This window comes from Fundulus heteroclitus, chromosome 6 (genome assembly GCF_011125445.2).
Source record: "Fundulus heteroclitus isolate FHET01 chromosome 6, MU-UCD_Fhet_4.1, whole genome shotgun sequence".
NCBI classification, from domain to species: domain Eukaryota; kingdom Metazoa; phylum Chordata; class Actinopteri; order Cyprinodontiformes; family Fundulidae; genus Fundulus; species Fundulus heteroclitus.
Window position 1 is genome coordinate 14463280 of NC_046366.1, and position 15823 is coordinate 14479102.

Below are 15823 nucleotides of genomic sequence, written 5' to 3' on the forward strand. Positions count from 1 at the left end.
AGCCGCATAGAGTAACTTCACGTAGCGAACCTAAAGCAGTAGCACCCGAGCAGCCAGGTAACCAGGCTGGCTGGGTGACAGTTCGTAGGAAGCATAGCTCTAGATTACAGACCCCAGATCACCACCAACCCATCTGCGTTTCTAATAAATTTTCCCCTCTGAGCGACAATCTCGCCGAGGAGCCGACCTTAATTATTGGCAGCTCCATAATGAGAAATGTGGCACTAAAGAAACCAGGGACCATAGTTAAATGCCTACCAGGGGCCAGAACAGGCGACATAGAATCCTACCTAAAACTACTGGCTAAGGATAAGCGTAAATACCGCAAAATTGTTATTCACGCTGGCGGTAATGACACCCGGTCACGCCGATCAGAGGTCACCAAAGTTGGTGTTGCTTCGGTTTGTGAGTTTGCTAAAACTATGTCGGACTCCGTAATTTTCTCTGGTCCCCTGCCTGATCTGACCAGTGATGACATGTTTAGCCGCATGTCATCATTCAACCGCTGGTTGTCTAGGTGGTGTCCAGAAAACGACGTGGGCTACATTGATAACTGGAGAACTTTCTGGGGAAAACCTGGTCTGATCCGGAGAGACGGCATCCATCCTACTTTGGATGGTGCAGCTCTTCTTTCTAGGAATCTGGCCGGATTTATTAGTTCTCCTAAATGCTGACAACCCAGGGTCCAGACCAGGAAGCAGAGCCGTAGTTTAACACACCTCTCTGCAGCTTCTGTACTGTTACCCACCCATTACCCTATTGAGACGGTGTCTTTCCCACGGCCAAAACTTAACAGATCAAAAACTGATCTAAAAGGAACAAATCATAAAAACCTAATAAAAATCAATATGGTTCACCTTGAACCTAAAAATAAAATAATAAAATGTGGTCTATTAAATATAAGGTCTCTCCCTCCAAAGACTTTGTTAGTTAATGAATTAATTTCTGATAATCAGATTGATTTGTTTTGTCTCACAGAAACCTGGCTACAAGAGGACTACGTTAGTATAAATGAGTCAACCCCCTCCAGTTATTCAAATTTCCACATTCCCAGATCTGTGGGAAGAAGAGGAGGAGGAGTGGCAACTATCTTTCAGTCTGATTTATTAATTAGTCCCAGGCCAACTAATAATTACAGTTCTTTTGAACATTTAACCCTCAGTTTCCCTCATCCAAACTGCAAAGCAATAAAACCTCTTCTGTTTGTTGTTTTGTATCGTCCACCAGGCCCTTACACTCAGTTTTTGGATGGGTTGTCAGATTTCTTATCTGATTTGGTGTTAAATACTGATAAGGTTATTATAGTGGGTGATTTTAACATCCATGTTGACACTGAATGTGATAACCTTAGTGTAGCCTTTAAAACTATCCTAGATTCAATTGGTTTTGCTCAAAATGTGCATGAACCGACGCACTCTCGGCTCCATACTTTAGACCTTGTGCTGACATATGGCATTGATTGTGAAGAATTAACAGTATTTCCTCACAACCCTGTCCTGTCTGATCATTTTTTAATAACATTTGAGTTTAATCTAACTGAATTCTCCACCCCCAAAAGAGGGTTCCATTATAGTAGATTTTTATCGGATAATGCTGTATCAAAACTTAAAGAGTCTGTCCCCTTCTTAATATCCTCAGTATTGCAGAAATGCCCTGTAGATGGCAGCATTGCTGTTTCTTCCCATTCACAAATCGATACCTTTGCTAACAATGTGACTTCCTCATTGCGTTCTGCATTAGACAATGTAGCTCCCTTGAAAAAGAAGGTGATTATTCACAGGAAGCTGGCTCCTTGGTTTAATTCAGAGCTGCGTTCCTTGAAGCGCAATGTTAGGAAATTGGAGAGAAAATGGCGCTCTACACACCAAGAGGAATCCTACTTAATCTGGAGGGACAGACTATTGTTGTATAACAAGACCCTCCGCAGAGTTAGAGCAGCATATTTTTCATCATTAATTGAAGAGAATAAAAATAATCCTAGATTTCTCTTTAGTACAGTTGCCAAACTTACCCAGAGCCACAGCTCTGTTGATCCATCCATTCCCTTAGCTCTCAGTAGTAATGATTTTATGGGATTCTTCATAAATAAAATTGATGCCATTAAAAATAAAATAATTGGCATCCTCCCAAACATGATTACCTCGTCCTCAGTAAGTGAGGCAGCATTGGAGGAATCTTTAGAATCTGCGCAGTGTTTGAACTGTTTAGAAGCAGTAGAGCTTTCTGAGCTATCTAAAATTTTAGCTTCATCTAAACCTTCTACCTGTATGTTAGACCCAATCCCAACCAAGTTGTTTAAGGACATATTCCCTTTGATCAGTGGCACTATTTTAGACATGATTAATCTATCCTTAGTAAATGGATATGTACCACAGGCTTTGAAAGTAGCTGTTATTAAACCTTTACTTAAGAAACCTTCTCTTGATCAAGATGAGTTAGTAAATTACAGACCTATATCTAATCTTCTTTTCTTATCAAAAATTCTTGAGAAAGTAGTTGCTAATCAACTTTGTGAACATTTACAAAGTAATGACCTACTTGAGGAGTTTCAGTCAGGCTTCAGAGCTCATCATAGCACTGAAACAGCTCTGGTGAAGGTCACTAATGATATTCTCATGGCCTCAGATAATGGACTTGTGTCTATACTTGTCCTGTTAGATCTCAGTGCTGCGTTTGATACAGTTGATCACAATATTCTCCTACAAAGACTTGAACATACTGTAGGGATTAAGGGGAAAGCATTAGGCTGGTTTAAATCTTATCTGTCAGACAGATTCCAATTTGTTCATGTTAATAATAAATCTTCCTCAAACTCTAGGGTCACCTGTGGAGTACCACAGGGTTCAGTCCTTGGACCAATTCTCTTTACTATATATATGCTTCCGATAGGCAAAATTATCAGACAGCATGGGATTAATTTCCACTGTTATGCTGATGATACTCAGCTATATTTATCCATAAATCCTGATGAATCCAATCAATTACTTCGACTGCAGTCATGTCTTGATGACATCAAAAGCTGGATGACTTTAAATTTCCTGCATCTAAATTCTGACAAGACCGAAGTTTTAATCTTTGGGCCAGAGTCCTCAAAAAATAAACTTCTTAACCAATCACTTAATCTGGGTGGCATTAAACTGGCCTCTGGTAATAAAGTAAAAAATCTTGGTGTTATTTTTGACCAAGACATGTCATTTAAATCCCATATTAAACAGGTTTCCAGAGTTTCCTTTTTTCACCTCCGGAATATCGCCAAAATTAGAAACATTCTGTCCAGGAGTGATGCTGAAAAACTGGTCCATGCATTTGTTACTTCAAGGCTGGACTATTGTAATTCTTTACTATCAGGAATTCCACAAAATGCAGTTCAAAGCCTTCAGCTGATCCAAAATGCTGCAGCAAGATTTCTGATGAAAATCAACAAGAGGGATCATATTTCTCCAATTTTAGCTTCCCTTCATTGGCTTCCTGTTAAATCAAGAATAGAATTTAAAATTCTTCTTCTAACGTATAAAGCCCTTCATAATCAAACTCCATCATATATCAGAGCTCTGATTACCCCGTATGTTCCTAACAGAGCACTTCGCTCTCAGACCGCAGGTCTGCTGGTGGTTCCTAGAGTCTCTAAAAGTAGAATGGGAGGCAGATCCTTTAGCTATCAGGCTCCTCTCCTGTGGAACCAACTCCCAGTTTTGGTCCGTGAGGCAGACACCCTGTCTACTTTTAAGACTAGGCTTAAAACTTTTCTTTTTGACAAAAATTATAACTAGTGACTCATGTTACTCTCAGCTACCTTTATAGTTTTACTGCTATAGGCTTAGGCTACTGGAGTATATCAGGATCTAATTTTCTCACCATATTGAGTTCTACTGTTCTTCAATTATGCATTATGTGTTGTCATTTCTGCTTTAACTTTCTGTTCTCTCTCTTTTCTCTTCATAGTAGGTATACCTGGTCTGGCGTTCTGTTAACTGTGACATCATCCAGAGAAGACGGCTCACCCGCTACTACCATCTAATGTAGAACAGATTACTAGATCAATGTGTGCTTCTGTGCTTTTTGTTTCTCTTGTTGTGTCTCTGTTCTGTCTTCTGTAACCCCAGTCGGTCGAGGCAGATGACCGTTCATACTGAGCCCGGTTCTGCCGGAGGTTTTTTTTTCCCGTTAATGGGTGGTTTTTCTTCCCACTGTCGCTTCATGCTTGCTCAGTATGAGGGATTGCAGCAAAGCCATGTACAATGCAGACGACTCTCCCTGTGGCTCTACGGTTCCCCAGGAGTGAATGCTGCTTGTCGGGACTTTGATGCAATCAACTGGTTTCCTTATATAGGACATTTTTGACCAATCTGTATAATCTGACCCAATCTGTATAATATGATTGAACTTGACTTTGTAAAGTGCCTTGAGATGACATGTTTCATGATTTGGCGCTATATAAATAAAAATTGAATTGAATTGAATTGAATTGAATTGAATTGAATTACCATACTGTACCAGCCTTATTTATAGAGCACGGTAAATACCTACACGAGCTTTAAAATAATAAACCAATAACAAAATCAAGGACCTAAAAATAAAGAGCTCTGCACTAAAATGATAAAACAATCATGCAATCAGCCAGAATGAAATAACATTTAAAAAGAATTTGCAAAAATGACCTTAAAACTTAAGTAATAATTATAAAAAAAAAAAAAAAGTAGATGTCAGCATCTCAGATGGTGTCAAAAGCCAGGGAGAAGAGATGGGGTTTCAAGATAGGATTTAAATAAAGAGGCTGAACTGAAGTCCAAGGAAAAGTCATTCCATAATTCAGGAGCTGCTACAGCAACAGCGCGTTCTCCTCTATGCTTACACTTCATCTCCAATACACGCAGGAGCAGCTGATCGGACGGATTGGGAGAGTGTGTAGCTTGGGCGTGTAGGGAGAGGCAAAGTCATTTAGAGCTTCAAAAGCAAATAAAAGAATTTTAATTGAATCATAAAATGTACAGGAAGCTATTGCAGGGAGGCTAGAATAGGTGAAATGTGGTCAAAGTTTCATGTGGCAGTTAAAAGGCATGCTGCAGCATTCTATATCCTTTAAAGCTGAGAGATACAGGAATCACATGTTCCTTCACAAAGAATGTTACAAAGGTGTGGAATATTATTTGAAAATGCCTCTGGGAAAGATTTGGCTTCATGTTAGCCAGCTACCTAACTGGTGTGATTTTCTAACTTCAGTCCAACTTCTACATGTCAGCTAACCTTCCATGCAAGCGGAATTCTCACGGTATTTCTGCGTTCAAATCACAAGAATCCATCTTGTCCCGCTCCGGCTTCAACAGTTTCAGACCAAATTAAATATGGTTCAGGCCAATCACGTTGCAATATTATAGTTTAAGGCGGAACATATCGCTGCGACGAAAGCAAGCGCAGACGAGCCCACAACAGAACCAACATATACATGGCAGCGATTCAAATTAGTCTTTGATAGAAGCAAGAAGTGGCTTGACTAGCTTACCTTGTGGTCTCTCATCACACCTGGTGCCTACATTTTGATTAGATACCATGATTGGCTAAAACTAACCATGTATAAAGCAATGTTTGTTTCAAAACCGCTAAAAGAAAAATCTGCATGCTGTATGGAGCAAAGAGTATCACTGTGCTCCCCCTCTCCAACTTGCTGAGCACACTGCCAGTCAGCTACCATACTTTCCCCCCACTTACAACAACAAATTCAGCTGAATAAAAATATTTCACAAAAAACAGTCAATAAAGTTAGAGAACACAATAAAATTATTACAATAATCAATATTTAATAGCAGTAGGTATAATTGCTGTTTTTATCTGTTTGTTTGAATTTTTATTTTAAATACCTGTTTCTATGGTGTGTATTATACTGTATATGCTTGACGCCTGATACAATCAGAACTTTTTCAAGTATGCTAGCATATATTTCAAAAGGGTTGAGATGTAAATAATATTTGTTCTGTTATATTACAAATCAGAAACCTATAGATAATATATCAGATAGTAAACCAGAATAACGTAATGTAACTAGGCCATCTTGAAGTTTTAAAAGAAATGCATTTTTCATATTGAACATAACTTTTTAAAGATGTACTGCAGCCGCCTTGGTGAATTGAGATACTGTCCACTTATTTCCCATTACCCCGTGTGCTTCAGATCAATAGATAATTACCTCCACAAATGCTCTTCTTATCCAGTTAGAGAAGAGGCAGGTGGAAATTTGCCTGGCAGAGATATTCGGTGTTGCGCAGGGTGAGAACTGTCCTCCCCTACTGCTACTTATTGGCCCATCAGTGCGTCTCTTGGAAGCTGGCATTCCATTTTGCAGCAGTACGCAGACACTTCATTTTTCTCCACTGCACTTTTCCTCTCTCGTGCTAATACGGGCAACCCACACATAGAGACACAAGTATTCATGCACAATTTCTCTGCTACGCTCTTACTAAGAGACCAGTGTTTAATAAGTGATTACATTTATGGAGAGGAGAAGGGCAGCAGAGTGGTGAAATATGCCCACATGTCCCGAACCTGGACGAGGGGCCGGTACTCACTCATTAATAATGGGACAGGCTGCAGGCCCAGGCCCTTAGCTCCCCATCTCTGCTAATTCCCTTTGTGCACATCAAAGTTCTCTGTATATGGATGTGTGTATAGAGGTTCGTACACATTCACATTAGCGAGTGTGTGCGCGCGGGTGTGTTTTATTCCCTGTGAGAAACCGCCTGTGGAGGAGCCGGCTTTTATTTAATCAGAAGTAGAACAGCTTCCACCACTGCCTATAATTTCAGCCCTATTAACGTGGTGCAGTTAATTCCTCTGAGCATTGAGACGCAGCATCCTGTGAGCTGCTAATTCACTTTACATGCAAAATGTATGACAAGTTTCTTTCTGTACAGAGGGAACCTTAAATGTTGCACATTTATACTTGAAAGACAAGGGAATAGCTGAAAAAAATTGCTATGTAGTTATCAAATATGCACAGTGATTTATACTGATAACTGCATGAGTTCAGTAACAAAAATATAGTAGACTAACACTGCTTCCTTATACCTTCCTTTCCTTCACTCTCTCGTCGCTCTATGACAAGCCAGCCAACTTAATTGTGCCCTTTAGGCCTTGGCTGTAAAAATTATATTACGGTAAGTCACTGTGTGCCCAGGTCAAAAATACATAACTTATAACAATCATAAAATAATCTCTTTGTTCCTGCAATCTCCCAACCCCAACCGTCATCTTAACCCTCTTACTGCCAATGCTGCACTATTTATTTTTTACCAGAAAAAAGCTCACGTTTGACTTTTCTTCCTTATACTATTCCCTGCAATGGTAGGAAGGGAGGAAGGAATGAAAGAAAGAAAAGTGACAAAGAGAATTTGCAAAAGGCACCAGTTATATGTAGGATTCAGGAAGAAAGGGGTGAAAATGTCAAAATAAACTGTATATATATATATATATATATATATATATATATATATATATATATATATATATATATATAAATATAAATAAAGAGCGAGAGATATTTTGCATTAACACAAAGTATGTAATAATGAGCTGTGAAGAAAAGAATACAGCTTTATAGCTGTTTTGTAAAACTCTAAAGCTTTGTTTGCATTTTCATAAAACTCCTCTCTAGTCAATACTGTAGAAACAACCTTTCTCTACAAATGCAGCCACAAGTATTTTGATATACAAGGAACTGGAGTTTTCACCCATTATTCTTTGGAAAGTAGCTCAAGCTCAGCCAGATTGAAAGGACGGCATCTGGAGAACATGACTTTTCAAGTCTTGCCACTGATTATCAGTTGAATTTAGGTCTGGACTTTTGAGTGGGCAATTCTAACACATTTTCGTGTGTTAGAATTGCCCATCTAAAACACAATGTAATCTAAAGCATTAGATTGTAAACATGGGTTTAAAATCCTTGCCCTGCTGGAAGGCAGGACACCATTGGCTGGAAAAGAAGAGGTTGAAATGGGGTTGTAATTTTAGAACCATTTGAAACTAGACCCTGTGAACAGTGGGGAAAAAGCACTCAATAATCAATCGTTTCTTTTTCTCACCTCTCAATTCAACAAATATCGTAGACCCTTCCCTTTTTCCTGCTGATTGAACAACTGTCACCCAATCAACAAGAAAGGTGATAATGGAGAGGAAGAAAAGCCCAGAAACAGAAAAAGAAAGAGGAAAAGCACATTTTTCACACCGCCATCCTTGGGTAGTGAGGTGAGCCAGGTCACTGCGGCCAATCAGCGACTAGCGTTTCTATTTTCCACAACGTGCGGCTTGGAGGGTTATCTCTCAGTTTCTGCTCCTGTGCGCATCAAGGCTTCTCATTGTGTGTGCGTTCATGTAGGCCTTTATGTGTGTGTGTTTGTAAAAAAATTGATGGAACTGGCTTTTGCAGCAAACAGATGACTCACACAGTTTGAGGTTGAACTGTGTCACAAGCGCCGCCGCTCCCACTCCTGCGCTCTAATATGTTATGTATGTTGCTGATGCAGTGGGTCTGCTTATCCCCTGATGATTGGACAGATAAAGCCTCAGTGCTCATCCCACAGTCTGCCACCTGCTCTGATAAGCGCGGGGCACGGAGTAGTCGGCAGTCGGAACCTAACACCGTTGATAGCATCTCTGTGGCAAATCTCTGGACAGAGGAATGTCTGAAGACGCCGGGTGACGACGTGGTAAACAACACAAGATATCTGCACGCGAGGAACAGGTCTGGACTTAAAAGCGAACATAAAAGCACAAACACATACTTGATACTGCACCCCTACAGCGCTGTTCTTCTGTTTTTTCCCTTGATACTGCTCACTTTCACGCTAGGGGGCTACAAAAAAAAAAAAAAAAAGTGCACACGCAAAAGCTCCCAGCCTGTATCCACCATCTGGCCCTCCAAAGGCTCAGATGTCTCTGGGGTAAGGTGAGCTCCGAGGGGGACTCACTATGTGTTTATATGTGATATGTGGGGGTGTGTTCGCATATGTGTGCGTGTAAGTGAAAGAGGAAGAGGCAAACAAAAGGGGTGAGAAAGCAGTGATAAAACAAGCGGTGGGAAGAGTTTGCAGTATATGGCAGTGCATATTTTTTTATTTTATTTTTTTTTTTAAAACTACACACCCATCACTACATGCACGGATGACTGTGCAACATATTTACAGCCCTGCAGGCACACCAACTGCTGGCAAGTGTTTGCACTAGGGTCGTCATAGCTGACTGGCGGTGATGTCTAAGTGTGCCTTAACACCAAGTAGTCGCTCCACTGTGGACAAAATAGAGCCCCTTATAATGAGATCAGGGCATGTCTACCGGCCAACTCAGTCGTAATAGTTGAAGCGCTATACTGACGACACATGAACACTCAGCGTAGTACCAACCGAGAGAAGAATTGTTATTACTTCAGGTGGTCTCAGGTTAGTAGTGGCTGAAATACACTCACGCGAGCACTTAACAGGTTATTCTTTACTTCTTTTTCAGCTCCATACTGTGTCCAGCCAGAGGAGTAGGTTCCAGCTTTATTTTTATTCTTCTTACCTATATTGGTTTGGAAATGACAAGAGTGCTGTAAAGGAACAGTTTTGCTTTCCCATTCCTGTGAGACTTAATGTGACTCTTTATTCTTTTCTTTTTTTTTAGAGGCCTTCTCCCCCGTGCAGCTGGCGAACTCACACACACACACACACACACGTTACACATTGTAGAGTTAGAGGCAGAGCTTCTAACTCTACACCAGCCTCACACAGCCACTGTACATTCATGCAACTTCAGCTGGCACAGCGCAATTAAAGTGGAAGAAATAACCGGGGGGGTCACTAAAGCCTGTTAACGCATGTAAGACCCAGACAAGTAAAATAAAACTTAGTACCCCAAAAAGCACATTGTTCACTCATTTAGATTTTCTGCAGCAACGCGCTTCATATTTTTTTAGGATGAAAATAAAATAAATATTGGGTTGGTCAGGGCAGGTGTTTAAGGATATGATTTAATTTTAGGAGAAAAACAGAGAACTAACAGTCAGTATATACGTTGCAGAAAACAATAAAGAAGATGTTACTAGGCCACAACAAAAATACCACAAGTAAATAACATAACATTGTTTAGTTAGCTCTTCTTTAGTGTTAAGATTTCAGAGTGAAAAAAAAAACTGAATCTTCTCCATCTTATCTTTTCTACAACTAATCCTGCTGTAGCATTTATGATTTTGGCCTTCCACTGATGACTTTACTCATACTGAAAACCCGCCCTTAGCTGTCCTCTTTAAACATGCATTGGTCTGCAAGCTCATTGTTAAAAATAACTACCATATGTTCAGTTTTCATAAGTTAAATCTGAATTCATCCAGTCTAAATATAAACTCATTCTTGTTCATTTTTCTTTGTTAAATAAAATTCTAAAACAAGTAGTTTCTGATAAAAAAAATCACAAATAACATAGATTATGTATTTTCCTAGTATTTGAGAACCAGCCTCGGCAAACTTATTTACATCTATTTAATTTCCACGTTCTCTTTTCTTACATAACTGTATTTTAATGCTGCCATTTAGATGTTTGCTTGTTTTAGCAGTCTGAGATTTCCCAGAAAAGTAGTCAAACGAGACAGCATTTTTAATTGTGGCCACTTTTAAAGCAGGCTGAGGTTCATATTCCTTTTTTAATCACATCTTGATGATGTTAAAGGTAGTCATCTTAGAAAATTGTGACTTGCGCATAAATAGACATTTGTACCGTTCTTTTGAATAAACCTATGTGTACCACCGTTGAAGAACAACGTTAGAAGTGACAGAATGCAATAAGCTGCAGCTTTATTACTCTACTCGTCTCTGCTGTACCTGCAAACCCACACCTAATCACTCCCTGCCTGAAGCCGGCTCCCACACAGTAACAAAGCCAGGGTTGAACAAAAAGCAGCATAATCTGTCGGTTTTCATAGATAGCACCTGAACCCTCTGAGAGGCAGAGGCTGTCCACGCTAAGTACAATACTGGACAATCCTCTGCAACCTCTCTACAGTGCAAATCACGGGAGCCTGTTTAGTGATCGACTGGTTCCAACCAATACACACCATAGAGCACCAATGAAAGTCATTCCTACCGGTGCTCAAAACCATTATAACTCTTATTCATACTGATTTATACTGAGTCGTAAAAGGAACAGCCTAAATTTGAAGTTGTGTTTTTCCTTTTTAACTAAGCAACTGTAACTCCATATTGTCATATTTTCCCTAAGGATTAGTAAAGTGCTCTGACTCTGTTTAATGTAGTTTATTTTATAGTAAACCCTAAAGCGAGGATTAAAGATTAATACAGTACATGTGTACATCAAAGCCTGAACCACACACCCCACATACACAGCATTGACCAAACTTATATGTTAATGGGGGGGAAAGCTGCAATTCCTTTTTTTTTCCAGTGCCTAAATTTTGATTAAAATCCTAAAGAAAATTCAAATTTTTTTCACTCTCTCCCTAACTGAGTGCTGTTTAGTAACAGCAGGATAAGTTGCCCTTAGTCCCAGTTCATCATGTCAAAATCAGTACTGGAAAGATTTACATTCTCCGAAATGTTAGCGCCACTCTAAAACTCAAAAGTGCGCCACATTGCAAACAGCTGATCACTGTTATGAGACGTAATCTTTACCTTAGATGAAAAGCTTTTCTTGTAGACATTGTTTTTGCAAAGCAAGAGAAAATGCCTTCTCCAAGTGGGCAATTAAGGAGTTACAGTTTTTAGTGCTTCATCTAAATTTTTCTAAGCCCCAGCCGTTGCCATGTTGCTTCGCCTCAATTCCCACATTTGGTAAGGGAAATTACTGCTGTCAATATTCCTGTATATATTTACAGCTCTGAAACGAAAAGAAAAGTCACACAACACATCATTGTTTCTGCAAAGTCAGTTTAAAATAAAACCACAGGTCTGGATAAGAAGAATCTGCTTTAGATAATGAGACACCTGATAAGTCTATATAATCATATTCTTCATTCAGGAAGCTGTTGTATTCTCCGTTGCATCCTCTAAGGATAAAGCATTACAGCTCCGTAATACATGTACACATCTTCCTGGGGGACTGTTTACAAAGCATCACTAACCTATTCAAATCCGGCCCATAATTACAGATAATGTTTTACATGATAGAGTAGCCTGACTCAGGCATCTAATGTCAAACAACGATTAGAATAGAATTTACCCCCTTTTTTGTAACTTCTTTTGCCTTTTTTATGTTTGAGTCTACCTGTTTTTAAAAGATGCGTATTGTATTCATCTGACCTCCCGTCTTCTGCCTCTGTCATCTTTTTTATCTCCCTCAGTCCCCGTCTATCTTCAATTTGCTGCATTTAATCCCCCCTTCCCTCAATTTCCTCATCCTCTCCCTCTCTCCACCACCCCATTCTGGGCCGTTAAATGAGCAGGTTTATCTAAGCCTAATTGGTTTAAGGGCAGACAGAAATAAGCAATGACTCTCCGAGCGGAGGAGAATGAGTTCTGCTGCTGCTGCTGTCTGAAGAACAATCTATGCAGAACCATGATGGGAAAGAGGACGGCCAGAGCTCAATGGATAGACTGGTGACCAAAACGGTAAAGAACAGAATTTTGGTAGTGAAATTGTGAAGATGGAAGGTTTACAGTTCAGTAGCAACATAGGCCAAGAAAATGGGGGAAGTTAAGTGATGAAAACTAATATGTTTGAATAATATCAGTCTGTTTTTCTGTTATGTCGCAAGTGTTCAGTCTCTTCAGTATTAGGGTAACCTAATATACAGTACCAAACAACATTACTTAATTTATTCATCATAAATGAAAAATAAATCTCAAAAACACTCCATAAAAATGGGACAGATTTAATTTTGGAGACTTCCTATATTGGGAACTGTCTAGAAATAATTTACGGGAATTCACCGATAACCGGGGCTCATCTAAACAAACAACATCAAGTCCAAACCTAAATATTAACATCTTGTTTCGTCATAGGCAGACATCCAAGGGATATTTGGAAAAAACTAAGAAAAAAAAAATAATTCTACGTATTACCATACGTAGAATTTGTTTAACTTACCTCCCCTAATCAGTTCAAGGCTCACGCGTGAGGCGAAAAATGTTCTGCTATGCTCATGTTATATCGGACAGTACGGTGCATGTAGGGGGCGTAGCCTTGTGACCGCTGCAGTAGGCAGTGTGCTATGTGTATGACATTGAGGCATAGCAAATACTCAAGTATGTTTGCAATAATTATGTCTGTTTTAGCCAGGATTATACAGAAATTAATGTATTTCCCCAACTATATTTAAAATACTTGTTAAGTGCCAATTTTAACATTTCAGGTTTGTTTCAGCTCATTCCAATAAAGTCCTGTTGATTTCTAGAAATTACCATACAAGGTTTTCCACTTTGAACATTTCTAGAATTTAGCAACACTTTTACCTACCCAACATTTACCCACTTTTATGTACCGGTACCGTCCGCTGCAAACAGTTTCTGATAGGCTTGACTGCCCCTAATATGTCAATGCCTGTAACAAGATTTATTTCAAGAAACTTTTATTCCTCAGTTGACTGGTTTCACAAACTTTTTATCAGTGGTTTCCTGAAGTAAGTGTGGGAAGATAGAGGTCGGATATATCAATTATTTCAAGAATGCATCCATATGGCCACAGTTGCAAAAAAAAAAATACCCAGACACATCTAAACACATATAGTTCCGCGAGTTTGTGTTGTCATCATCTGATTTGGATTCATAATCAGATCAATGGGAGTCAGGATGGGCAGAGATAATAAGGTCAGACTCCACTTTCTCTCTTAAGTATTATAAAAAGGGGGGAAAAGCAGCAGATTGGAGTTTTAACCTTCCCCTGAGGCCACCTACTTTCAATTAGCAACCCAAACAAGGAAACCACTTTAATCTTTGGTAGGGAGGTAACCCAGGGGCCATCTCCGTATACCCATCTGCTTCATTCTCATCCCACACCCTCTTTACTATGCTGTGATTTTTTTTCTTTTTCTTCTCTTCCATTTAGTCTCTTATCCTTTAAGTGTTCTCAGCCATTCAACACAGGGTAAACATCCCAACCTCAAAAAGATCCATTCTCGAAGAGGTAGCAATTTGGTCCCTATCTGTAGCCTGTGTTGAAATGTGATGAGCACAAACAAGAAAGCCGCCGCCAAATTATAGAGCAAATCCCAGAGCGGGGAAGGATCCAGGAGCAGACTCGTGAATGATTAAAGAGAAAACCTGCGTATGAGAAAACTAATTCTGATCTAACTCATTTATAAAGGGTAGCAGATATAAACAGAAGCTGGAGGGTTTCTGTCTATTTCTGACAAGGGAGGAAACAACGTGAAGGTAAAGATTTCCACATGAGCCATGATGGGGACGGAGCTGGTTTCATCCACCCATCAGATATACCGGCTGAGGGCATGCGGCCCAGAGTCCCGTCCCATGAGGTAACGCCAGGAAATGAAAAACATGTTTGACTGAGGACATGATTGCTACTGTACAAGAGGAGGCGCAGCCTGTCAAGATGAGTTTCTCAGAGTGAACAAAAATGCTAAACTGAAAACAGTAAAGAAGTGCATTTACACACACAACAGTTCTAATCAGACCAACATTCACAGTCTACAAGAGCTGGCCATCTCAAGATGAAAGACAATTATACTTGGTTTTTTTTTCTTTCTTTTTTTGGGTGGGGGGTTTGTATGAGAAAGCGTGATGGGAATCAGTTGCACAGAAAGTCTTTTGTGCTCCTGAGAAAAACCAAATGCACACACGAGAGTACCGAAAAGAAACATCACAAGTCTCAATGGCATTTGTTATGTTCGCCGTTGCATTAAATGTGTTTAAATGACACAAAGTTCTGGTAATCGTGGAAACAATTACCAGCGGTGATGAGCGCTGCAGGAGGATGCTGCCCTGACATAAAAGACAGAAGAACCAAAGCAATCCGCTGCGACCCACGTGTATGACATCCCCCGAACGCCGGGGAGATGCAGGCGCTGCCCAACAGAGAGCAGGACGCGTCTCCCCCCCTCCAAAGACATCGTACCGCGCCCTGTTCAAAAGCAGCGTTCTCCACATTTAAAGCAAGTGAACCTATTAATTCTCAAATTGTTTTTTTTTTGTTTGTTTGTTTTGTTTTTTTACCTTCCATCGCAGAGGACGTGATGACCAGGACGGATAAAAGCGCAAACAAATCCACTGACATGGCAGAAGGGTTAGTCTCCACAAACCTGTGTCCCCTCCAAAAAAAAAAAAATAATCAAGACGCACGGCGCGCGTCAAGAAAAGAAATCCTTCGCTTTGTCAGAGCGGTACTCCAGCAGACAGCCTCTGTTGTGAGTCACATTTCAAACCGTAGTAAACAATGTGTGACAATCAGCGCAAGGGGAGAAGCGGAGTATGGGGCCGAGGGGTAGCGTGGAGATGGGGAGGCGGGGAAGGTGTGGGGGACAGGGTACGGGGAGGGGCGGGGGGGGGGGTCCGAGGAGTGGCTATACGGAGAGAGAAGTGGGGCGGGGGGTGTCGGAGCGGGGTGGGGTGGGGGGGGGGGGACCCGATGTTGCACGCTCATGGACCCATTAGAGGTTCGGGGCCAATCAACGACACGTATCTGAAACTCACTAACCAATGGCCACGCCGCCGCTCCGCCTACTTTGCATTGTCAAAACACAAAACTTTTCCTTGACCTATTTGGATCGACCCCCCCGATGCACTGCGGGGACATGATGCCACCACTTGGCGTACAGCTGTTACTGCAACTCATGGTTGTCTCGTGTTTTTTTTTTTTTTTGTGTTTTTTTTCAGTGTCCCCCCCCCCCTACCAA

General features: G+C 40.5%; 1 protein-coding gene across 2 annotated transcripts in view; it reads right to left on the reverse strand.

Moving 5' to 3' along the window:
• The window catches only part of LOC105935923 (ephrin type-B receptor 1-B), a 243498-nt gene extending 228045 nt beyond the window's left edge, over window positions 1-15453 (reverse strand). For both annotated transcript variants that reach the window (XM_012876547.3, XM_012876546.3), the window contains exon 1: window positions 15144-15453. In XM_012876547.3, the coding sequence (XP_012732001.1) occupies window positions 15144-15204 (61 nt within the window). In that variant the 5' untranslated portion in view covers window positions 15205-15453. The remainder of the gene's footprint in view (window positions 1-15143) is intronic.
• Window positions 15454-15823: the final 370 nt, after the last annotated feature.